Source organism: Stegodyphus dumicola, chromosome 6 (assembly GCF_044657685.1).
Source record: "Stegodyphus dumicola isolate Sdum_Otavi_A_Nest chromosome 6, ASM4465768v1".
Taxonomy (NCBI): Eukaryota; Metazoa; Arthropoda; class Arachnida; order Araneae; family Eresidae; genus Stegodyphus; species Stegodyphus dumicola.
In genome coordinates this window covers 185,992,439-186,019,937 of record NC_140773.1, presented here as the reverse complement: position 1 = coordinate 186,019,937, position 27,499 = coordinate 185,992,439, and the positions used below count along the sequence as shown (strand labels likewise).

Genomic DNA, 27,499 nt, shown 5'->3' with positions numbered 1-27,499 from the left:
CGACGTCTGCAGCTTATGTTCTATCTTCTAGCTCTGCCAATAAATGTTCCGGCTTTAGCTATTTTGCTAGCCAACGTAATATGCACCGTTTGAGTTTTGCGCCAGTTTGTGTAGTTTCCATCTATGATTCCTTTAATTTCAAATTTCAAATCCGTAATTTTGAATACTTCTAAGTGGCTGAGTTTATTTGTACGCGCAAATTGTGCTTTCTACTCATTTCAAAATTAAATAAAATGAATAAAATGCTTAATCAAAACCTTCTTAAAACATTTGTTGTAAGATTGCAGACTACGCGATTATTCGGCCCTTTGAAGGGCTTGAGTTAACACTACACAATTCGGACCCTATACCTCTCGAGATATTTGTTACCTATCACTGACGTCACCTCGAAAAATATGAATAGACAATGGACTTTTCTTTATTCAGTCTGAGACAAAAACTGACTTAAATAGAGTTTCTTTAAACTAAAATAAAGCATAGAACTGTACAAGCAGCCTATATTTTGTTGTCGTGACAATAAAATATTCCACATGTGTAACATTAGCCTCATAAGTAAACAAATCATGTCCTATGATGTCTTCGTTATCAACGACTGGAAAGCGATCAGTATATGATAAACAGGATTCAAAATTTCTTCATAAAGTGCGTGGAATACTTAAATATGGTAAGCACGTTTCTTAAGTGAATAACGTACAGTTTTCGAAGAAACACAACATTCTCTGTCAAGAAGATTTATGCTTCTCTCGGGTGCTTCTTCAGTACTTTGAACAGTCTACACTGGTGAAGACCTGTCTTCCCTTACAAACGATGTTTATCTAACACACAGCTAGTCTTTGCGATTTGTTGTCAAAAACTTGATATTAGCTCTTGTTGGACTTAGTTTATGAAGTTTCTTCTGAAAGGCATTCGGATCCTCAAGGCAACTTAAACCCCTCAGTTTTGCACAGTTTGCGCTTGTTTCTTCGTTTATAAGAATTCTTCACTTTACGTTCAATAATAGCAAATCCGTTCCTTGTTTTCAGTAGAATGGACCAAGCATTTTGAAACATTTTATATAACAATGGAAGTAAAATAAAAGATGTGCAATCAAATCTCATAAGAACGACCATTCAACATTCTAGTCTCAATTTTGGTTTAGTGCGGAAGAGGTCGTTTTAGAGATGCAGTATTCATTACGATATTTATTAATGTTTGGGCCACCAGCGACCGAGCGGTAAAGTCGCTGAACACTGGTAGTTCGGTCCGAGGTTCGAATCCCGCGAACGGGCTGGCTGCATAGGCGTTTTCGTGGTTTTCCCCATGTGTAACGTGTATACGAGCCAGTTTCCCTTAGAAAGTCCTCCACGAAGGCATCCCTCGAGGCTTTGCCGTAATTAAATAACCTAACCTAACCTATTTATTAATGCTTCAAGACATAATTATCAGATTCGGATGTGATCGTAAGTGGGAGGTGGTCGCCATGAGAAATTCCACCAAAATTTACATATACAAGCATTAAATTTTGTTACCATAAATTGAATACTTAAATAAATACAAGAAATGGCATAAATAATTTAAGAGCTCTTATAAAATCAAAACATAGTAGTAGTATGTTTTGAGTTTTAGTAATAGTATGATTTTATAGCTGCTCAGTAGAGACTTTATTTCTATAGCAACTTCTGAGCTTTCGTGGAGTGGCCTTTAAATTTTATCTTGCATCTCCAAGTGGTACCTGTAGTACATGATGAAAAATCTAATAAAAATTTGGAAATGCATACAAACTGTGTGGAGTTTCTTCACCTTTAGTTTTTTAAGCGTTTTGCAAAAGCGATCTATCTTGATATATGATGCGATTAATTTAAGCAAAATATTTCAATTGTATGCTCGTATTTCCATAATGCTAACTTTCCATAACTAAGTCTTTGAAGTAGTTATATAGTTGGAAATAACTTTCAAATCACAATGAAGCCCATGAGATTAATAGGTAACATTTCAATGCAAGTTTGAGAAAAATAAACATCCCTTTCAGTTTACATAATTGTCATAGAAATATAGTACTTTTCAAGCAATCAAGCGAATTTTTTCTTTTCTTTTTTTTTTTTTTTTTCTTTTTTTTTTGACATTTTGCTTTATATATCTTCAGTCGTAAATACGAAACTGGACACAACTAAAATAAAAACAAAGTCTTCATCTACAAGAAATTAAGGACCATTCATGGATGAAAAGTGCAAACATTTTTTGCGCCGGCTTTCTGAAATATTTCTGCAAAGGTGAATAGAAAAGTCTCTGGAGAAACTGGATTTGGTAATAAAATACTGCGGCTGAACTTCACTTCGTTATTGTAGTAAAAATTGTTTGTGTAGTGAAAAAGTTCATTTAATTAAGTTACGTTAGCAAAAATATTAAATTAAAAAGATTAGGTACAAAAATAATTCTGCAAATGTGATGGGATAGAATTTGTGATTGAGTAATAAAAGGAAAAATACTTTTAAATAATTATTATGCAAATAAAAGAGTTGTAAAATTTGACCTGTTTTGGTATTTTAAACTAGTATCAAATTCCTAGTAGGCGATAAGTGAGTTATCCCTATGGCTGGACAGAACTACAAAGCTTGAAGAGGGTTTTGAAACAAATCTTTTTGTTAACTTAGAACTGGAACATGAATGCACGACTCGTGCTTTCAATTCAGCCAACCACTGGGCGATGTAACATAAAATAACAGAAGTTCAAATTTAAAATAAAGTTAGTAGTCTAAGACTACGCAGTTTTCAATTTAACGCGAAGTTGGCTCACAAATCTAACCTGCGTAAATATTTAAATGTTGGCATTATAATGCAAAGCCTAAAAATAGAATTTATCCGAACTAGCAAATAGCAACGTGGCCTCGAGAGGCAGGTACACGCTATGTTTTACATGACTGACTGACTGATAACTTTTTGCCAGAGTATCATTTTAGACAGTAGTTTATATCTGGCTCATTAAAATTTATGCCAGCTGGGCGCATTCACATAAAACTATCCTAATATAATGTCCGCCAGTAAGGAGAAACAAAGAGGATAAAGCTTTGTTTTATATTCCGTAAATCTCACGTTGCATACTCCGGGGATGGAACGTGAGATGGACTTTACAATCTGGTAGAAATGTAAAGTTTCTGGTAGGAATGTAAAGTTCATCTCACGTAAAGTCCATCAATGTAAGTTATCTCAGTCCCGGGGGAGACCACTTTACATTTTGGTAGCGAAACGGAGGAAAGAAGTGAAAGTAAAGACCTAAAACCTAAATCATAATAACTGGTTAAAGTAACATAAAGGAAATCTATAGCATTTTATATAACAAAAACTTTCATTTAATTAAGATATATTTTAAATTTTCGTTTGCTAGCTTAGTTAAAAAATCTCTAAGAAACATTAATTTGGCCGCTGACACATAACTATTTACGAGACGAAAGGCAATGCCATTGAGTAAGAAGCAGGATAGAAAATATTTTACTTTCATCAATACGTTTTGGTTTTGGTTGCTAATATTTACATTTCAGCTTCATCTAATTGATGCCATTTTGCTTCCACAGAACTTCGTATGGATTCATTGAGGTCTAAGAGGATAAAAGTAAGCTCCTTATTGCAGATAAAATTAGATGCATTTCAAGCATAAAAATACAATGGAAATACCCATGCCCAAACATGCACGAAAAGTGCTTTCTTATTTACTATTGTGAATCTGCATTTACTATATTACCTAAATCAAGGCGCTGTTAAATTTACAAATGATGGATAACTCTGTAAAGGATCAGCTGAGATTGCGGATTTCCTTGCTTACTTTTTTTACAGGAAATATTCGTATACTTAAGGCAATAATAATAAAGTTGACGTAGAGTACGCCTGCTGTTGGCAACAGCCTTGATCATCAATCAGGTGACAGTGCGATTATCTCAGTTCCGTCCCCAAATGGATAGCACTCCGGGGATGGACAGGTCCGGGGGTCTCCCATCCCTCTCCTCGTCCACTAAACCCATACGAGAGAATTTCTGGCTTGCCGCATATTTAGAGTGTCGCCATGCCGCACCGACACTATTACATTTACAAACATCCATGCCTTCTCCGGGATTCGAACCCGAACCCTTCGGCACGGCAGTCAACCTCGCTAACCACTATACCAGTTGGACGGATCAGCAACTTTAACAATTGTAAATTTTAGTTTCTTAAGAAATCTAATTTTTTTTAATCCTTTTATTCTGTTATTAAATTAGAAAAGCAGAAAACGGAAAATCAGAGATCTGAGATCAAAACAAATATCTGAAAGTCATTAGGTTTGCTTTGTGAAACCTGTAAAGTTTTATAGTAACTAACTAGTTATCTGGTTAGTACATCTATACTTTCACTTTTACTTTCATCGGCTTCTACCGAAATGCACATTAATTAGTATATTTAAGCTTAGAATTCCTTCAGCTCGAGAGAGAGCTTTTGACAGTTATTGTTGATTGTCACGCTAGTACTTCTTCCTCTAACTATATTATTTAATTCTTACTTTACTAACAGTAATTGGGCATGAGGCGAAGCTTATAGGCGTTTTTACCTTGTAAATCTAATATTTTGATTTCAGTTTAGCATCTGTTTTTAAAATTCCCGCAAGCTGCTTCGACTGATTCCCCCCCCTTCCTCTTAGTTTGTGTAATTGTCAAGCTGACAAGTAAATAATAGGTTTATTTTAAACCTTCGTATGAGTTTACTTCCCTGTATTCTACTTAGAAGTTAAAAACGGTAAGTCGTTTAATTGTTTTTACGGTTCCAGGTGTTAATATTTAAAGTAGATTAGATCCGTACAAACTCACTTTACAGTAAGTGAACCAAAAAATAAAGTGCTTCTAAGTGTAAGAAATAACTTATTACTTTTAATCGGTAAAACTCCTTTCGTGATATTTTGAAATGTTAATTTGCCGGTGAATTATTTGAAATTATATTTTTTCTAGATTAAACCTTTCCTTGAAGAATATCTACGCATTACTGCATTATTGTAAAATATCTTATAATTTCAAAAGAAGGTGTAAATTATTAAGCACGCTGTTTTAAAATTAGAAATGTGTCCTATCGCCCAAAAGTATCATCGAAAGCTGTATAATTGTGTTGTCATCATTATCAGCTTCAATTTACAGAACAAATAGGGCAACGAGACTCATCCATGCCACAACGAAACCATTTACTATTCGAATCGAACGCCATCTGTCGACAAAAATTATCATTAAACTAATATTATGCGAGAAGTTGTTTTAAAATCATTTCCGATGAGCTTGTTGGAGGGTTTCCATAATATGTAGAATAATATTAAATAAGATTGTAATTCATTGCTTATGTTCTTCTATCTTGAGTAAATGCATGTTTGCACATTTATAGAAATTTAATTAATATTTAATATTAACTTGCACATTTACAGAAATTATCTGCCGATTTTAATTAGATAAAAATTCAATAAATTCACGTTCAGATTTGAGTAATACGTATTAGGTTTAGATTAGGATATCTTTATGATAAATTCTGAAGTCATTCGATTGAAACACTGAAAGTAAAAATCGGAATTAGGTAACTTAATAAGAAAGTTTATTTTATGCTATCGGATAACGGCCGGTCAAACAAGAACATCTGGCAATGGGGGATTTATGAAGTGGGTTGAGCAGGGACCTTACTGAATAATGGCAGCCTCTCTTCTTAAGACACACTGCCTGTTTACATTAAAAATTAATTAATAATTTGGGGAATCTTTAAAACAGGAGCCCCCTGCTTCTTGTATTACCCCATAAAATCCCATCTGCACTCTGTTAGAAAGCGTTAAGACGCCCTTTAATACAACAGAACAACTTGTCCGTTAATTTTATAAATAACAATTAGATAAATTAGGATAAACTGACGTAATAAAAACATTTGCTAACTTTTACTGTAAAAGACTCTACTGAAACGTATTATTTTCAAAGCCTCAAAATAAAGTATACCAGTTAAGTAAACAAAAGCATAAACCCAGTACAGATTTTATTATGTTCTTTATTTATATTACAATAAATCTTTTGAATTGTTAGGGTGTGCCTTAGAAGCACAACTAACATTAGTGTTTTTGCCTACTGAAACAGTCTTTGCGGGTCCTAAATTTTGTCCCAACCTGTGCCTTTACCAATTCTATCTTTAGACGCATCGATTGCACCGACTCTGGGAGCTGGCCTGGCTACAAATACTCAACTACCTATAAGTCTTTAATAATTCTCAATTAGGTTTGTTTGTGATATGATATGATAGGAGAAAAAGAAACTGTTAAATTTTAACAATGAAGTCCACATTTTATTCAACCAACAGCTCTAGATGTTGAATCAGTATTCAGTATAAGTTTATAATAATGTTGGTTAAATTAATTATTTTTTGACAGGCATTGATTTCAAGATAATATTAAGTATAGTGTAATTAAATTTTTAGCGCTCCACACTATCCCTTTTTCTAAATCGCTTTCGTAAAATATATTATTAAAGCGGTATATAATTTGGCAGGCTCCAGCAAGTAATAAATTAATAATCCGGTATTATAATTTGACACGCATCGAATTCGACGCCGTATTAAAGTTGTGACATATATACTGTGATTAAAAGCTAAGCGCTGCCCACTACTCTCTTTCCTAAATCGCTTTAATAAGATATATTTATATATCATGAGTAATCAAAGATTTATTATATTTAAAATGAAAAAAAATATGTCTTCAATCAGTATATTATTTTTTTATAAAACATAGTTTATTAATTACATGACCTGAAAACAAAGGGGGTATGTAAGAGAGGGTTGACTGCCTCTTGCCTCAAGTAACAGAGGGACACACAAAAAATTTGAATCGTTAAGAGAACATTTAAAACTGTGCAGAAAACCATCCGCAGAATTAACAACAGTGAGCTCTTCCAGAATATTGCATCAAAAATTATTTTTCATTATTTTGTTTCGAAAGAGACTTTTATTGCTAAGTGCATTGGAATGAATATTTGCTGCGGGATAAAAACTGGAAATAAGAAAACGACCTCCTAAAAACTGCTTTTCATGCCATTCTAATATATGACAAGACGTTTTGTTTCTGAATGAGGAAAAAAAGGATACCCAAATTATTAACTTAAATATGATTTTAGGCTCTTAATACCTTACTGTATTTATCAATAACTTTCATTGAAATTTAACATCAATTATTTCATTTTTATTGAAATTTTAAAAATTTATTTTAAACATATTCTAATAATTTAACAAAAATATTTTGTAACTTAGCAAAGGTTTGCTTTCTTAACTTTTGGTATAAAATAATAGCTACTTAAATTCTTCATAATATAGTCACTAAGTTCGTCTCTGCAGTGCATGAACATATATTACAATTTTGTTTACACAGTTTCGCTTCTAACTGGATTTTTTAGATTACTAATTCTTAATTGTGTGGCTTCTATAAATATACTATAAAGTCCTACATACCCACCTTTCTGAAACCTAATGACATTTTTCCAGAAAACGCTGGCCTTTGTAATTCTCAGGATAGACCACTGACATACATGATTTAGTAACCTCACATGGAAGCTTTCCGATCACAGACATACTAACAAAATATGCTGCTGAATTTCCATGGGCGGAAGTCATAAGGTATCAGTTCATGCCCCCCCCCCCCATTTGAACACACCAAAAACTGAACAGCCAAAGCGGACACATGATTTCTGATTGACACAAATACCTCAGTCGTAAACTCCCGAAAAAATGAAAATAAAAGCAATAACAAACGACTATGCTGGCGATTTATGACACCCGCACCATGCAATGGACAGACAGTGCCACTTGTCTCGCGCACCTGCTGTAAATAGCTCCACCCCGTACTCGTCAGAATAGCAGACATGTCGTGAGCATGTACAGGTAAGTAGCGAAAGCTGTACGCGTTTCGGTGAAGCGAATCCTATTTTGTACGATAGCAGCTGGCAAGGAGGATTTTTTTTATTTTCGAAATAATTTTGATTCATTCAGTTAATGTAATAAAGAATTAAAGTCTAAGGTTGCGAGTACCAGAAGGTTTCATTTACGTCCCAATTAATGAAATATTAAGAGCATTAGGTGTTCATCAAGTTGAGCTAATATGCCAGAATCATGAAATGTAAATATCAAAATTAATTTTTTATACAAATTTAAGAAGAATGTAAAAGCTTGAATGAAATCAAATGAATTCTTAAAAGGGAAAGAAATAATTTTCAGGACCACTGAAAGATAAAAATATTATTATCCGCGTATTACTTTTTATATGACTGTTTCAAATGTTGTAATCAAATATCTTCAGACATAAAATAACGAGGTAAGGAATTTTTAAAATAAATAAAAATACTTATGTTTCCCAAAATTCAACAAAAAAGAATTTGAAATATAAAAAGTTTCAAGAACCATTCAGACATGTTTTTAAAAATATACCGATTCCTCTAGGAAGGATTAATAATTTCCTTTCTGTCTCAAAATTATGTTTTATTTTTAAAGATATGTACTTTTTGGAACTCTCCTTCTGGATAAATCCGTTGTATTGTTTGTATTGAATTTTAGGTCTAAGTTGTTTTGGCAGTTATTAATTAAATTGCATAGTAACAATTTAATAATTAAATAAGGCTAGAATTACAAAATAATACTTCTTAATCAAAAGAATTTGATATTTACCACTGTAACACACACACACACACACACAAAAAAAAAAAAAAAAAAAAAAAAAAAAATAGCTAAAGTATGAAGAGGCAAATACGTAAGTTCTTCGAGGAAGGAAGCATGAAAAATTAACTTTGTGTAAAGTTCTTCGATTAAGGAAGCATGAAAAACTAACTGTGTGTTCTCCAGAATTCGAACCACCAATTTTCCACTGCCAAGTAGACTTTTTAACCATTTACACCACGGCATCACGCAGGAGAACATGTATAGGGATGATGCCTTATATTACCCTTTAGGCGATTAGAGAAAGTAGGTACACTTAAAATATGTTGCTGTAGTCTTCCCTGTAGATGTACGCTGTAGATGATACTCTACAAAGAATAACACTGTAGTAAAACTTACAGAGATTCAGGTAATTTTCCTAAGAACCCTCATTGTTCTAAGTCATATAAAGTTTGGGCTATTATTGATTATTCTACCGTAGCTTTATGTCCATCTTGTAAAATAACTGCAATTGCTCAGTTTTGTCCATGCAAGAGTCTTAAATTCTCTGCTACTCTGATTTCTTATCAATGCAATAACATTTTTGAGTTTTACCAAACGGAATGAAATTTGCAAAGAATTTGTCGATGTAAGCTCAGTTGTTTAATTATATATGTAAAACGCTCGAAAACTATGCTTAACTAGAGCTAACTTAATATTGAAATTAAGTCTTTTAACTAAGTAGAGAAATAAATAAAGGTAATTAAAAATTAGCTATTTAAGAAACTTTTTGTAAAATCCAAGAAGTCATTTCATCCGTTCAGTCGCCGGAAGATATATCCGGTAAGAAGTTTACATGTGTTCGTCGACATTAAGCTTTCGACCACTGGCGACTCTATAGGGCTTTGTAGAGGTATACCATTGTAGAGAAGCACAAGTGTTATTTAAAAAAAGCATGCGTACATTTATATCTGCATGGTTACTATCTAAAATCTGAAAAGATGACAAATTTGAAAGATAGCTCAACAGTTTAAAGTCCGCCCTTATTTAGAATATTTTATTAAGATGAAACATTTGGTTTTATTCCACGTATATACGTTAAGATAGCCAGTATGGAGGAACATCATTTTCTTCTTTAAAAAGCGTGTAATTTATTCCCAAATTTCCTGGGAAAACAAGAACTGGAATGCATATTAAGCTTGAAAAGTTCGTTAGGTTCATGGAGCGGAAATAACCATTTCAAATAGCCTGTTCCATAGCTTATGTTTTGTAAGTATTGTTTCTCTCCCTCCCTCCTCTTCTTTGTCATTTACTTACTACGTGTCTCGTCATCGAATGCCTGTGTCACTTATATTACCGGCTTGTCGGCCTTCGCTTGGGCAGCCAGCTCCCTGCAAGCGGCCTTGGTCAGAAACTTCGTGACCGGCCGTATCAATGTCGAATGTCATGCTGGGCAGATTTACTACTTTGAGTAGATGACAAAACAGAATAAAAATTAATCCAAGCAAAAATCTGTGCTGTTAGGCTATAATAACTATGGTGTTGAGAAAAGGAGCATTTAATCTGATTTTTGTAACGCAAAACTTACATACTGCTGCATCGGAGGATGCGTTTTTTGTTAAAAGTAAAGATTATTTAAATTAGGAACTTCATAACTGTTATAAATATTATCCAAAGATGGGTTGATGGATTTATGTTCTTATAAATCCATTGTAAATTAATATGTGGAAAATAAATCTGATATATAAAATTCAGAGCAGTATCACTTAACTAAAACATACTCAGATGATCTACATCAGCAGTCGGGCCAGATTATGTAACACAAAGCCTGTTTTATAATAATAATGTACTTCAGATTTAATTTCATTTATCGAATATTGCACAATGGGTACAATATTCAATAAATTTCATTTATTGAGTATTGAATAAAGGGGGAAACACAATGGGTGGTGGGCTAACAAACACAGCTAAGAAACATAACGGATCCAGTATAGCAATTGAATACTGAATTTAATTTAATTGTTGGATCGTGGGTATATTGCAATAATAAGGCAATGAATATGTTTTGCTTCTAATAAAGCTGGAATGAAATAGCTGATAGAAATCCTTGGAACATCAGCATTTAACAAAAATTTAGCATATATAGTGTTCTTCAGGAATATATCAAATTCTGAAAAAACAGTTTATTTTTAGCAGAATTTTAATAAAATTCATATTGCCGCTTCAAAGTTATTCGGAAAACTTTCTTTTAATTCATATATAATAATGTAAATTATGAATGGGATTGGAAAACACTATCTTCTTCCTTAGGAAGGGTACAGAAAGGTTATTTTTATTCACTGAGTTTCCCGGAGCCGACAGACAACTGCTGATAATTGCTTTTTAATGACGTTACTCGAATGATCTGATTTAACACTAACACATTTTCAATTTGATTTGGTTGAATGATTTGACCTTGAATAAACAAGAGGCGCTCTTCACACTCTAATACTACTTCAAGATAAAATCAAAAAGTGAGTCACTTGGCAATGAAAGTCACTTGAAAAGTGAACTTGACGTAAAAATTGAAAATCATGCAGTAACGGTTATACTAAAACAAGTTATGTTCTCTAACTTCAAGTTAACTCTCTAATGCTTACAGGTTTGTCGAACCAATAGGAAATATAGTGAGCTAACAAACAACAGGCGAGCTATTCACCCACTCGAGAGACTCTAAAAAGCGGACGAAAGCAACTATTCCTTTTTTTTGGCAACTCAAGATGAAAAACCAGGGAACATTAATCGAAAAATAAAGAACTATCGAGTATGTAAATGTGTCCCTATAATAGGTTTATAAGTGGAACCCTTGAAAAGGCACTTCCTGGCAAAGTTCAGTAAGGGTAATGAGATACAAAAGGCGGTGCAACTGTGGCTATGCATTCAATCAGAGGAGATTTTTCTTCCAGTTTTGCAATCCAGGTATTGCTGAAATGCTGCTCAAAATGTAATGGAAAAATTATGAAATGGTTATAGAGTTATTTACGTATATTTTTGCTAATAAAAAGTGTTAAGATTATTTTTTGACTATTTTTTTTTCATTTGACACGTGATGCGTCTTAACCAGATGCAGAAATGATAGAAGTAAAGTAATCGCGGGTAAAGTGTTTGTTGAATCGCATCTCAAAAAAAGTTAATTGTACTGCTCAGCATTAGCTCTTTGCTCCATTCATTCTTTTTCATGATTTATGAAGTTTATTTTACCTAACTTTCTATCTTAGTTGTCCCTTTCAGTTTAATATATTTTTTCCCTCCTGCGGAAGGGGGGAGGATTGCTGCATGATTTACATAGATACTAGTGTCGAGTGCAACTTTGAGGAATTCACATCCACTTTATATCCACGAATTGAAAATTATTTGATCGAATGTATAGAACTACGTTCAGTACCATTTTTCATAAAAATAATACATGTTTTTATGTCGTTCTGCTTCTGTCTCGTTTTAATTATATAAATGTCTAACATGAGTTTTGAAAATATATTGCTAAATAAATTTAAATTAATACGATTTGAATACAGGAAAAAATAATTGTTAATAATTTTTTAAAACGTTTATTTTTTTGCCCTATATATGGATACATATAAAGACTGAAAACAGGAAATTTGAAATTTGAATATAGGTTATAAGTAGTACGTAGTAAAGATTAAATTTAAGTTTGATGTAATTAAATTAAAATATCCTCCTTCCATGCAATTTACAAATAAAATGAAGAAAAAGAACGCTAAAAGGCATACAAGCTTCAAATAGTTTTATCAGAAGAGAAGCGGACATTTTTTACTATAATGTTACTTTATAAATTACCAGAAACATAACATAAACAGTTATGTTTCTGGTAATTTATAAAGTAACATTATAGTAAAAAATGTCCGCTTCTCTTCTGATAAAATTAAATTATTCTCTTCTATTAAAAATATTCTGCGTTAATTGCAGAATATTACAGTTACTTTTAAAAGTTATTCCAGTTTCTTGCAGAATTTTAAATTAAAGTTTTAAGACCTCATTCAAGTGGAATGGCAATAATCGGAAAGTTCTGCTTTCAAGCAGAGAAGGGCGCTAAATCTAGTTTAGAACTAACTGCCTTTGCTAATTACGTCATTTCACCTGACAAAGCCCTTGGTTTCATCATTCTTCCTTCAAGATAGCCTTGGCTGAGGGTTTCCTACACCTTCAAGGCTATAGCTTAAAACTGGCATCTGATCCCAAAATGCCCTGCTTCGAATGCAAACGCAAAGCTTTTTGCCGCCCAACGTAATGTCTGAAGTTTCTAAATTTCGCCGCTCGGTGTCTACAAAAATTTAAACCGGTTGTACCGTTCTGGCGCAGGCACTGCCAGGCTGCTAATATCAATTAAGCTAAAATTACGCAGATTAATGTTTGAAAAATTTCTATTGAAAAGTTAAGTAATGAAATTAATTAAAATTAACTTACCATCTTCAACTAATCGAAGAACGATCTTGGCAATATTCTGTACTTGCTGCATTGAGAATTCTGCTGATGCATCCGACTCCATTGCTAGATCTAAAATCCTCTGGTGAAGGATAATCTTAATCAGAAATGAATGAGAAACAAGCATAATTTCATGGCTCACTCACAAAATAAATATATCTAGAAATGTACGTTTCCTAATACGTGTGATAATCAAGCTCGACATATAAGATAACTCCGCTTTTTATAGAATTCGTACAAGGTGTACTATTTGTTTTGTTCGCATTATTACTACACAGGTTATTCGAAAAATAGCTACAGACATTTTCTTTTTAATTTATTGATCCTCAACACGCAATGGTAAATTTTCTAAATATAAGGCATATTTTGTAAATGTTACAAAGACAGTTTCAATCTAAATCAGCATTGTCGGTGGAAAAAATGGAAAAATAAATCTATTTTTTTAAAAATAGTCTCCACAGTAATAATAATTTTTATGCATTAACCAATGCAATTTAAGACTTTTGGGAAAGAGTTTAGGACGCAGTTACAAACGTTGCTTGCATTAACTATTAATAATTTTTCCTTGGTTAAAAAGCATTCTTAAATTTGCAATAAGCAGCTTAAAAATATTTGCTACATTTCGAGTTATAAATGTAAAGGTTTGAAACAATTTGTTTTTAACAAAACCATGATAAATATATTCAAAATTGGATCTAAGCGAGCAATATATATATATATATATATATATATATATAAAGCTGATATTATTTTTACCGGAATTTCCCATCCACAGTGTTGAAATTATTTTCACAGAAACTTAACATGAAGCAAACGAAAGAAATTCAGGAAATGCACTTGATGTACAAAACTAAAAGAGTAGAATTTTAAAACGAAATTTATACGTCAAATATGTGATCTTGCCTTGTTCTTTAGGACGTTATCTTTCTTTCTTTTTCTTCTTCCTTTTTTTTTAAGTACAATATTGATTTTATAGTTATTTCAATATTAGTTCTTTTTTTTTTTTTTAAAAAAAAGGAAATGTATTAATATAATTTCCCTTCTCCTACTATTTAATATTTGTAACATTAAATTCATTTTGGTTTCTAACCTTTTAAAACTATCCGGGAATGATCTACCCGTCTTAACGTTTCATTCGCAAAATCCTAATAAATTACAGCACTATAAAAGCAACTAAAGATTATTTGTGCAGTTTGAAGTTATAGAAACTAAAATTCCACTTTTTGAGGATGGACAGACAACAATGATTCAAATTATTTACTAGTCAAAGTTCAAAATTAAAAGCTCTGGCTCCAGGTTTGCTGCCAAGTGATTGCTAATCAAATTCACTACTTCGCGGCAACAGCGCTCATGCCAGACAGTAAAGGAAAATTTTCTTTACGATAGGATAAGATTGCCAACCCTCTTTTCTAAAGTTAGATTCTTGCTCTTTGTCATAACTCATTTCATTTATATCTTCTGCTGGAGTAGAACGAGACAGTAGAAGTATAGAAAAAATTCAGCATACCGAAATGACATGCTAATTACAATAAACTTTACATAGTGTCTCAATTGTGAATTTTAAGAAACTAAAAGCATTTCTGAAAACTCAAAAAGGTATGGAAACAAAAATTCATGATTTTCTTTAATATAATAGTTTCTATAATATTTTCTGAAATAAAGAACATTAATGTTCAATCGCACCGCTATAGGAAGCAAGAACAAAACCGGAAACATAATCTGAAAATTTTTAGGTTTGCATTTTGAAATGCATTCATTCACATAAAACATGCTCTCTTTCTTCAGTAGCACTGTAAACTATTTTATGTTAATTAACTCATTTTTATTAACTAATTTTAAATTTTTACTAATTAACTAATTTTAAATTTTTACTATATATTCTCCTTTTTATTGGCCGTCACCAAATCAAGTGTATTTAAGCGAGGGTTTTCACTGTTTCAGAAATAAATCTTTTGGCAACAAAGCTAGCAGCTTTATTTTCTCCCCAGCCCCTCACCCAGCTCTGTTTGCTAATACTTTGGTATTAGCCATTTTTCTAGCCGATGTTAAATGCGCAATTAAAATTTTGAGCAGTTTAGGCCAAATTTTATAATCTCTAGTTGCGATACTTTTTAAATTGTAAATTCAGCTTTATGATACTTTACTACCCGCAAGCGGCGGAGTTTTGTTTATACGCACTAATGATACCTTATGTTTAAATTCTTAAGAGTTATTTGAAACTTTCATATGACTTTGTTGTGTTCAAATTAGATGGAGAAATAACTCGTTTGTCAGTCTACTAGCCTCTGAAGGACATTTGAGTTAATATTGCGCAATTAGATCTCTATGAGATAACACTGTTTCTCATTTATTCAGAATAATACAGAAGATTTTTGGTTAACATTGTGATTAATCAAGTTTTGAGAGAAACTGTAATAGAAGAATATAAGAAAAATAAACTAGTAGTCTCAAGAAATAAGATTTTATATTTAAATTTCCTCTAACTACTGAAGGTTTGCAAAGATTTATGTCCTCTGAATATCTTTTAGCTGTTTCAATTGCTAAATAACAAGCATTTTACCCAAAACTAATAGGGATTCAATTGTCTCTATAAATATGATTATTCAAAACCTGTTTCTCACGAAAGTACTTGAAATTCTTGGTATGAGGTAGCAAAATAACTAACAATTGATTACAGCTTAATTCGAAATTTCGCTAAATGGGCTGAGGCTTAGCCCTTAACTGGTCATCTAAGCCAACAAAGCCTTGTTTGAGATTTTAGGAGGCCCAAAATCATATAACAGGTTTTCATAATTCTGTTCTTTCCGCTTAAAAATATAAGAAAAATGGGCATTAAGGTCTTCCGAAAGAACATTGGGCCTAAGACCTCAGACTATTTTATTTGGGCTCTGAAAATAATCTAGTTTATGGCTTCGGGACAAGCTTTTATAACATCTGTGTAAACCAAAGAAAAAAAAGAAATACTTTAATGAAGTAACATAATTCAATAAAATTTATCGTATATTAAAGCCATTATTTTCCTTTATTATGACTAAGATCTTCTTTAAGGTCTTGGTCAGGACATCTAATTGTAATGTTGTTACTAATGACATTCATAACTTCAAAAGAGAGTTAATTTCTTAAATGTTTCTTCCCCACATATGCTTTCGTGCAAGGTCGGGCTTCTGTCTGCCGTGTCTTCCTCCTCGAAAGAAAAAGAAAAGATCCAAAGAAATCAAGCAAACAACTCTTTGAGGTAGACACGTGAGGGGATGTGGGTTGGTTCCTAAAAGTCAATGTCAAGTACGCTTTTTGTTCTGAAAGGTGTGACGAACGTCTTTCCTTTGGATAGTTCTTTTATTTTTATTTTGATTGAGTACTTCTATGTTCCCGTTAGAGCACAACACGATACCTACATATTCTTGAATAATCAGTACATCCAATTTCATATTCTTGCACAGTAATTTAGTTGGTATATATATATATATATATATACAAAAAAAAAAATTGTGAAAAATGACAGTGCTTATATAATTGTACAAACTTAAAAGCTACGACTGGAATTTATCTTCTATGTAAATAGAAGATGGATTTTAGATGTGAAAAACAAATACAAAATTTAAGTTATTTTCAAATGAGATTATTAATGAATATTTAAATAAATTTTAGCAGTAAATACTTAAACAAATCTCAAAGCCATTCCATATACTTATAGTTTATTAAATTTCATACATCAAATAAAATTACCCTTCATAAAGTTAATAATATGTCACGGAATTTGTAATAGAAAATACATTTCCCATTAAGCTGATTTAAGCTTTCCATTTTCTGACCATGTTTTGCCACTTCATTTCTAGTGAACTAGGTTTTAGAAAATTTTATTATGAATTAATTCTTTTAATATATAAAGAATTTTTATCAAACTTTCTCATGCTTCTGAAATGTGTTAAACTGAAGTGGATGAGATTAACTTTCACTGAAAAGCAAATACTTTGGATTAAATTGTATAAGTATGAACACAAAATGCATTAAACGACTATAAATAAAATATTTTAAATATGAGTGTCAGAGTGTTCTAGGATGCTTGTATTTATGAGTACTGATGTTAGATAACTTTAAATACTAGAAATTTCAGTAGGAACTGATGCAATTTAACGACAGAAGTATCATGCTTTTCTAAAAATGCTTCCAAATAAGCAATTTTAACCGTCATAGTAAAAATACAAAACTGGATATTAATTTCTTTGCATAGTGATAAATCAATTTTCTCATTCCAGTTTAGTTCGCAAACATGAATAACAAGTCATGAAAATTTGAATTGTTTTATTACACTTGACGAAAAATCTCGTTGACATTGTGTAAAATACACTGTGCAAAATTAAGAAAATTTGCAAACAAAAAGTAATTTGCAAATTAATAAAATTTGCAAATTACTTTTTGTTTATTTATTTATTTATTTTTTACGCAAGGTATTGAACCAAAGTTACTAATTATGCCGCCAAAGAATTATGCAAATATTCAGAGTCGAATGCATAAGCGTAAACATTGCGTGCCTGCGGAGTTATTTTTGTGCAGGGGGTGCAAGCGTATGAGGTGTTTATGGAGGTTTGTATGCTCGTACTCCCTGCCAACATTCGCCGTGCTTCTCGCGAAAGTTAGGTAAATTTTATAAGCTGTCAGGTAAAATCAATAGCTACGAACGTATAAATGACGGTATGAAATGGAGATTGCCGTTAGATTGGAGGCAAGCTAAATTACAAGTGCAGGTGGCTTCAGAGCTCAATGTAACGCCCGTTCTCTTCTGCAATTCGTAGAAACAGTTTCAGGGCACTGGACGACGACGAACGAGAATCGTTATTTGGCACTTTCAGCACGACGACACATGACTGCTACAGCTTCACAGCTCTCACGTGAGCTGCATGCTGCCAATGAAACCCGGGTTTCACAGCCTACAGTTGCCCGAAGGCTTCATGAGATAGGCCTGCATGCCAGAAGACCTGCTGTTTGTATCCCGCTCATACAGCACACAAGACAGATCGTTTAGTAAGGTGCAGACAACATCCGCCTCAGACCAGACTTCAGTGGAGATCCGTGTCTTTTACAGATGAATCGAGATTTAGCCTAGACACTGATTCTCATCATACCTGTATCAAGAAACAGCCTGTAATACGGTACTATCCCTCCTTCGTTAGGAAAAAGAGTCATCATGGTTTCGGAGGTACAATGGTTTGAGCAAGCATTATGTTGGACGGCTGTATGTGTATACACTCCTGTATGTGCTTGGCAAAGGCTTCCTGACTTCCATAAGATATAGAAAATCTTAAGAGCCTTATATTCGACTTTTCAGTCGTGCAATTTGTCCTGTGTTCCTGTTAATGGACGTCAGCGCTCGTCTACATAGGTTTCAACTGGTCTACGACTTCTTGGAAAATGAGGATATTCGTCTTCTGAACTTAACCTTATAGAGCGTGCCTGGGATACTCTTGGGAAGGCAGTTTTATCTCTCAACCCCTTCCGAGAACCATTCCGGAGTTTAAAATTGCCTTGCTGCAGGAGGGGGGATGAACTGTCACAGGTACTCCTCCCATATTAGACTCATTTTCAGTTCGATATCACAATGAAGATTTTAGACATACCTACACTATGAGTTTTACTGATAATCATGCATACATAAAATGGCTTTTGAATATTGCATCTCTTTTTTGTAATACATAAATCTCCATTCAAAATATCTTTAAGATCTATCTATCAGTCTTTCAGAAATTCGACATAATGTGCAAAAACTTTTAATTTTCCAGATGAGTGTACAAACATAAGAGCAATTTCTCTCATAAATGTCTTCCATGAAAACATCCGCCCCTTTCAGACAGATAGCCTTTGAGCTTTGTCATATTTAATTAAACAAATAAATAAGATATAAAGAACTTGAAAATCTTTGTTTATTTTTCTTATAGTTAAGTCTGTAGGTTTTTTTTCAGTTTCAATAAATTTTCAATAATATTTTCTGTAAGGCCATGTGTTAATATTTAGTTTACTTTAAAATTTTAAATCTAATACCGTAAGAGGAAAAATTGCCCAAGTTTGTAGTCAGACAAGTTAAATCGATTAAACAGTTTGAGTTAGTGATGACTAAGAATAATCAAATTTTAGACCTTGAATGAATTCTTAATGATAATTGCTTCACAGTATTGGAAGAATAAAATCGCGTTAGATGGAATTTGGGGAGAGAAAAAGAGCTCGGCTGTACTGTTGCCTCCTAAAAATATGTAATATTATCGGTTTCACTGCTGCAAGGTTAAATATTATAAACTACTTTAACAGGTTACACGTGAGTAAATAGGTTTTAGCAAGTAAGTAAAGATATGCTTGTGTGTAGAAAGAATAATTTCTTTGTCTACGTAATTTGTAAATATTATTCTAGAACTGCCTTTCCTACAGTTGTATAAGAGATTAACAAAATCAGATAATTGACTTCTTAGCTAAATTTATAAAAAAATCAGATAATTGACTTCTTAGCTAAATTTATTTATTCTTTTCATTAATAATTCGGCTTTGTTAACCACTGAGAAGTTTTCAGACTTTAAAAATGTTATCTTCTCAGAAACGTTTTGCTTGTTTGAAAGTTTAAATTCGGGATATCACGAACTAAATTTTGATACCATTTTCTCTAAATGTACATTTTTAATGTATCCGGCATTTTTACTCAGTTCTTCAAGTGCGCACAGCAAGAGTTTTCTAGTTTCAGCAAGAGTTGCTTTGATTTACGTAGGCATTATTAATGATCAACAATCTATTTCCTAAAGGGAAAGAGATTTCTGTGGAAAACGTAACAAAGGATACAGTTGAGCATATCTTGGACGGAATGAATTTCATCGGAATGATAGAATTTCCGGAATTCTTTCCGAAGATCAAAGAAAGAATAGTAATATTCTGGAAGTGTAATGTTTTTCTGACAAGCTTCAGGATGAAGAACTTGCCTAAGGTGTAGCTGTCCATCTGTCACCAAATGAAAAGGCTGACCACTAGCCGGACTCAGCTTGGCTTGTACGAACTGGTCGAGCTACAAAAAGAAAAGAGAATTTCATTAGAAAAATGAAATAAAATGCAAAAGTTCGATAAATAACAGGTTATGGTTTTTAGTAGTCAAGTGTGTTTTGTTGTATCCAGAAAAACAGCATTCCATACGCTGTAACCTGCATTCAAATGTTATATATCCCGTTTGAAGCACGCCTCTTCAATGAAATGCAAAACCATTTCCCTAAGTTTAACGGGGTCAAGGGCCGTAAATATCTTTATTTGATAGTCGGTATCTGTTTTCTTTTACGAGCATGGCGAGAATTTAATCAATATTCTTTCAATTCGAAAGTTTAGCATTTTGCGTAAACTGATGTCTTATGAAAATTAAAATGCTTAGCCAAATTTTAAATTATTTCTAAAAAAGAAATATTGATTAATCAGAAAAACGTTCTAAATTATGAAGATTTTAAATAAATGAAATTATAAGTGAAATTTAAAATGCTTCAAAGGAAAACTCAAATATATTTCAAGAACACCCCATCGACAATACATAGTTAAGAATTTATCATTGTTTGAAGTGCTGCAAATGAAATTTCACAATCGTCTAGGGCTATCCTTTAGAACACTGACTGCTATAATATAAAAAGATTGTGATTTCCCACTCGCCACAATAAAAATTTTGGGAAAATTAGCTTTTATTAGCTCAAATAAATAAAAAAATATTCGACGAATCGACGGAAAGTTTTTATACTTCAAATTCAGGGATCATTAGTGATCGTCGTGGTACCTAGAAATATTTATTTAAAAATATGCCAACAGCAACCCCATTGATTTCACAAACAAAAATCTTAGAAATTTGATATAAAGATATATTTATGTGCTTTTTCTTCTAATTCTTGTAAGTGCACTTTATCTTATCTGTGCTTGTGACTGCTTTCGAATCCATAGGTACTTGAAAATACTGACCAGCATCTAGTTTTGCTTAAGATCTTCATGAAGTTTTGCTTTAACTAAGCATAAAAGTTTACGCGGGCTTTTCAGTATTCAATTAAATAAAACGGAAAAAATTGCTGACGAGTTCAGCCTAAAACTAAATATATGGAAATTTCAACAAACGAATAATATGCAATTCAAACCGCTAATTGAAACAAATATCTACGCAAACATTGGAGATCGTACAGAATCTTCTTGGATATTATGATAAAGTTTACGGTGGTTTAGCTGTCTGCTGTGTTTATGAAAATTGTTTACCAAAGCAATAAAAGTTACAAATGATTAAATTATGATTATGATAATTTATTCAATTAATTTTTTTTTCTAAAAACTAAAATTTGGGGAATTCCAGTGAAACAAAGAACATCCATTTTTAATGTACTCGTCTTACGAACATTATAATGTGTAGATATTTACGGAAAGTTTTAAAGCATCAGTTTTCATCTTTATGAGAGAAACATACATTGAATCTACAAGTCTTTATATGCATTATTTTAACTTTCAGTTGAAGCGTTACAGCTGCCACAGCAGCGTCAACTAGTAGAAGGTATTTATGTGTTGTATACTGAAAAGTTCAGCAGAACTTCTACCGGAAATTAGAAAAGCAAGGTTGGCGGAAATTTTCTAATACGAAGTTTTAAAATTTTCTTTACAGCAGTATGAAATGGACGGCGAACACGTAATTCAGCACAAAATTGTCCTTAACTTGATATACTATTCCCTAATTTTTCTGTTATGTTATTTAGCTGACTTGGTATTACATATATCTTCCATAAATCCCTGAAGCGGCTTTCCAAAACAGAATAAAATATTCTTAAATTATGAGCACATATCTATGACTTAGTCATTTTCAAAACATATTTAAAACGATATTTCTAACGTTGAACACTATTTCAGTTTGAAAAAAAAAAAAACATGGTTTGATTCTACGTATTCAGAAATAACGATATGATTTAAAATTGAAATGTTGAATCTTTCTATTTAACTTAGAAAGGATTAATAAATGCAAAGATTTTGATCAGATCTTGAGCAAACTGCTGTCACTCTTGAATTTTATTTACATGTTTGTTTGTTTCAGTTCAATAAATCAAGCTGATTTAAAGGTAATAGTTTAATAATTTTCTTTTCTTGCTTCTGATCTGTGTTACACATACTTAATCAGAGTACTAATTGTAATAGGAAATTCGTAATGCTTGTTTTGCCTAAACACGAATTCGTATAAGGCATCCTTCAATTATAAAATCATTTTAAGAAATTGATTGCATTTTAGCCGCTCTTTTAAAATATTAAGTTCTTTCATGTTACTTACTCAATTACTTACAAGAATGTATGTATATATTTATTTCTGCATGAACTTTTGTTAAAAAAAAAAAAATCTGAAAGGTTTCAGATTTTAAATTACATTTAAAGGGGCGTTTTTTTAACATTTTATGTGTTACCTTTATTTACTAAATATTGTTACGGTTTTTGTATTTAGTTTGCTATATTTTGTAGAATTGCTATTAAATTCTTTCATTTCCCCCATTCAATGCTCGTTCGACAAGTTTTAAGAGAAACCTACCCCGAAAAAGTAAAAATACAGGAGCACGCGCATTTAACATTTAATAAATATATATCTCGTAATTGTATTCTTTTGATATCCAGAGAAATATCGAAAATACCAGAATGTTCTCGAGCACGATTAAAAAGCTTATAAAAGCCGGATCAAAACATCTCGGTTCAGTTGTTTACTTAGTACTGTTAATGACTGTAGCGAATTCGCGGTGAGATCGGATTAGCTTTCTCTGTGTTTTTTTGTTTGAAATGAGTTCTATTTAACGTTTTAGTAGTTTAAAATATAACTGCTGTGAGATATTGCGATATTGTACGAATATCTCTGAGGAAATTTCAGCATTTTGTTTTATTTCTTGGGATAATAATAAATTTTATTAACTTTTCATCGACTTGTGCATTAAAACCATTACGAACCTGTATGCATGGAACACTTTGTGTTGTCAGAAGTGAGATTTGAATGCCAATAACAAGAACGGTGGTAGAACAATTAAGACAACTGATAGCAGCCTTTGCCTCGTTTAAAGTAGAGATAAAATCGGGCCAATAATCCGTCAAAGAAGAGATGTATGAGATTCAAGAAGAGGTGAAAAGCCGCCAAAAAGACATAAAAACCTGGTCAAGAATTTGTTACGGGAAAGATTGAAGCAGGTCAAGAAGAGATGAAAAGAGAAATTACCTGCATAACAGAAAACAAATATGAGGCTATGGAAGGCAGAATAGACGCGGTTGAAAATAAAGTTGGATAAATTGAAGAAAAAGTTTCTTCTGTGAAAGAGAAACAGGTTACAGAGTTCCTTCTGTCAAAGAAGAAATCGAAGGAAGAGTTTGTTCCATTCAACAACAAACTGATGACAGTGTTTCTTCTGTCGCCAAGAAAATTGATGTCTTTAAAAAATTTGTAGCGACGGCAGGAAGCAATACAGATGGTTTTAAATTTTTACCGATGCCTGCTCGTCTCTCTCTGAAACTATCTACATATGATAGGAAGACCTCTTGGGCAAGTGTATAAGACACAATTGTCTATAGTGGTAGACGCGAATGGATGGTATTCCCAAGCTAAGGCCTGTCATCTCGCCGCTTCTTTGAGAGCAGACGCTGCGGTAGCAGATTACTTAACTAGTTGTTATTTCGGTACCTACAAATATTACTACACCATTTTATTACATTTACAAAACCTATGTCTATTTTTAAGCTTTTTTTATATATAAACAACTTGTAAGTTAATTAGCAAATAGTAAATTGGCTTAAAAATATTCATGTCTATATATGGATATTTTTTCCCTTCACTGTATATAGATGTTAAGATAATCTATTATTTCTCAAAGGTAACACATATTTTAGCCATCAGTTTGTCAAAGGTAACACAAATTTTAGCCATCAGTTTGTAGAAGGATAAGCAAGAAAAGCGTACATTTCATTACTTTCGTTTTTCCATAGCTAAGGAAAACTTTATTATTGAGTATTATTATTACTTTAAATATTAAATTTAGTTAGATAAAGAGGGAATTATCATTGTCATAATATCTTTGTAGTATAAACAGCTAGACAAACATCTGATTATTAAGACCTTATATAAGGAGTAAAGATTTCTACATTAGTTTTGAATTATTGTACGGGCATAAAAATAACATCTCGTTCTTTTCATATAGTCATATTGGGACAGCAGCTTAATCATCACGGCACCTTTAGGTAAGTCGTCCTCTATTCACCAAGATTGAAACCTTAATTCCCTGGGCTGCTCTAGGATAAAGATACCCACATCTGAATGAAGACTGGCTTTTAGATTAAAGAAGCCATCCTGCATCTCAGGGCAAGTACAATTTTTGCTCGCTCTTTTAATCATAATAGCAAATGAAGACTCTACCTGCGTGGCGGTGTTTCGGTATAAGCATCTTTAAAAGCTACTTCTCCCTCAAGTTAAGAATTTATCTTCATAAGAGGTCTGGGCACCATTGTATGTTATGTTATGTAGAAGTGAGGGGGCCACCTAATTAGGAGGGCACCAATGTATCGGGACAACCTCATGAAGTTTATTATGTTACGTTGCTGAAAAAAGAGCCTACTTCCTTAAAAGTGGCAAGCCTTTGTGATGGGGCGCAGTTATAAGGAAGCCTCATCATAAGTAGTGGTTTTTATGCATATTATTATTAGCCCAAAAGTATCATTAGTCCCTAATGGGTTATTAGTCTAGAAACGACATTTTTGCTTCGAAATACTTAAATACGTAGTATCACTTTTCAAATTTCTGCCACCAAATATTATCGCCCTGTATTACATTTGAAGAAATTAAATAATGAAGAATCTGCATGAACGTATGATTGTTTCTAGTCCTTCACCCGAAAAAGGGCACCTTGGAGCCGGAATTTTGAATTTGTTTTATTACCTATTTCATATTTGTTAAACTTTAACAAATTTTTGATTAACAAACCTAGCGAATTCAAAGCGAGCAGTGGCAACACTGTACGGAATAAAACATTTTTATCTCCAGTGCGCGAAAGTGTCTATGGGAAATTCTAAAGATATGCTGTTTTTAAGCATTTTGTGATTTTGCTGTTGAATCGAATTTTATGTGGCGTAACCGCCAAAGACGTGATACTTAATAAACGAAAACACACGAAATGTTAATAATAAAAAAGCAAAAAAAGTTTTGTAAAGCCATCTTAGAAAGAAAACTGAACACTGACATGAGAAAGTGAGAAAAGACGGGGAAAAAAAAAAAAAAAAAAAGGAGAGAGAAATGTATGACAGCACTTAACGCTGCATCAGGAATTCTAAACGTATTCTACTAAGCTGCTTTTAAAGTTTTTGTAATTTTGAATTGTATACGGCATAAGTGCGACGAAAATCATGTTTGATAAGCTAAAAAAGGGGGATAGTAGGAGTGACTGCAACAGCAGATTAATAGACTGTGAGCTCAGCGACAGCATGGAAAAAAAAACTTTACAAACCCTTTTCGAGCAACCGTTAAATACTGAAAAATTTCAGATTGTTTTTTCCTTTTTGTTTTTCTTATTCTTCTTCTTATTATTATGTTACTGGTGATATAGTATCTTTTCTAAGTACATTCGACGGTTATCAAAACATGGTCTTTCTCAAAATTGGAATGATCTAAAATTTTTATGATGGTTGAATTCATTTTTATTACAAACAGAAGAAACATCACATGATTCATAAACAAATGTTCGTTGTTCATAAATAAATTATGATTTGCTTTTTTGTTGTTAGAAGTTCGAATGATAAATGAGTGAAAAACAAATATCCATAAGGCTAAAAAAATAATTAAAAAACTAGATAATGAAATAGACACGATGCCATTTTTTTATATAAGCAACTCAAAGTTAATCTCTGAACCTTCTATCCGCATCCAGAAACAGAATTAGCATTTCAATGAATTGTGTGTTTGGCAACAACGAATATTTTACGTTGCTGTGGTCGAACTTTTGAATTCACATTCTCTATAGAGCGAGGTCACAATAAGCCATATATTTATTCCTTCTTTCCTCTCAGCTGCACTATTGTTAGATTTCTTTGCAGTTTTTTTCCCCATATTCTTTTTATCTCTTCACTTTCTCCTCGACTGCCTACGTTCAGGAAATCTATCTTAAAATGGAAGAATGTGACCAGGGCTACTAATTAGCACTTAGATGTTAAGTCTTCTAAATCGGTGTCATTGGCTTTGAAGAATAAAGTTCCCGTAATGCAAACAAGGTGTAATTTTCCACAGTTCTCTTCTGCACTTAACCTAAACTGACCCCCTTTTTTCTGACTTATTATTTAATTCAGCTCGTTGGTTCAAATATCACTGTTTCCAGTTTGTCCCTTATCATTTTATTTACTCGCTGAAACATTAGGCTTAGTGGAAGCAAAAATTACAACTCATATGAGGAAGTAATAATGATACAACCTAATATCTTACAAAAGGAATCAACATCTAAACACTCATATACATTTTAGCTTCATGTACATTTCGGCCAAGTTACATTTTTGGGGTCCTAGACGACCAGTGTAGTTTGCACTTCGTCTAAATCAAATATATTACTATTTCAAATCAGTTTATTCAGTTAATTAAAATTACGGCATTTTCAACATGGTTTATATATTAGAAATGCAGTTTATTAAAAATCGTAAGGCACAGTCGTCGATGACGCTCTCGTACTGTATTATTGAGCAATACTCCTTTCTATTCATAGAAATGTAAGAGTATTCAATTGTTTTTTTACTTAAACATAACCTTAAACTGTTACTTTGTGTTTTACTACTGTTAAATTTTAGAACGCTTCCCGTCCGTTGGTAGCCCTCTCAGATTTTGGAGTTTGTGATACGTAAATAATTTTACTTGTTTTAAATTTTTGATCTCGCGGTGCTAACTGTTAAATTTTGAAAAATAAATGCTTTTTTTAGAAAGGAATAGAGTGTATTTCTTCCATTCTAAGGTGCAACCCTTTAGTAACAGATATCTAAGACAACAGATCCTTAGATATTATGAGAAGAATGAGCTTCAAGTTGCCTATTTTAGTTATTATTTACGTATATGCAATTAAATTTATTGTTATATTGTTTAATTTTTATGTCCAGTTATTATTTTCGGCATTAACAGCGACATCAACATCTTGGATAATATACTCAGAAAGCTCAGAAAGGACTCAGAAAGCGAAGAGAAAAAATGGCGAAGAAAAACAGCGGGGAGGGGGGGAGAAAAATGTGTATGGCGTGGAAGCATTCAGCTGATCGATATTTAAATTTACACGTGATGTTTTCGAAAATGAGAGTAATCAAAAGCAATATCGGAGATGGATCATTGAGCAATCAAAAAAATTTCAGTTCTCTCCGTGCACTCGACGAG

General features: G+C 32.5%; 1 protein-coding gene across 1 annotated transcript in view; it reads right to left on the bottom strand.

Moving 5' to 3' along the window:
* Positions 1–27,499, bottom strand: part of fus (epithelial splicing regulatory protein fusilli) — a 186,111-nt gene that overhangs the window by 82,500 nt on the left and 76,112 nt on the right. Inside the window, exons 3-4 of the mRNA XM_035362036.2 lie at positions 19,933–20,152; positions 13,096–13,185 (exon numbers count right to left, since the gene is read on the bottom strand). Of these exons, the coding sequence (XP_035217927.1) occupies positions 13,096–13,185; positions 19,933–20,152 (310 nt within the window). The remainder of the gene's footprint in view (positions 1–13,095; positions 13,186–19,932; positions 20,153–27,499) is intronic.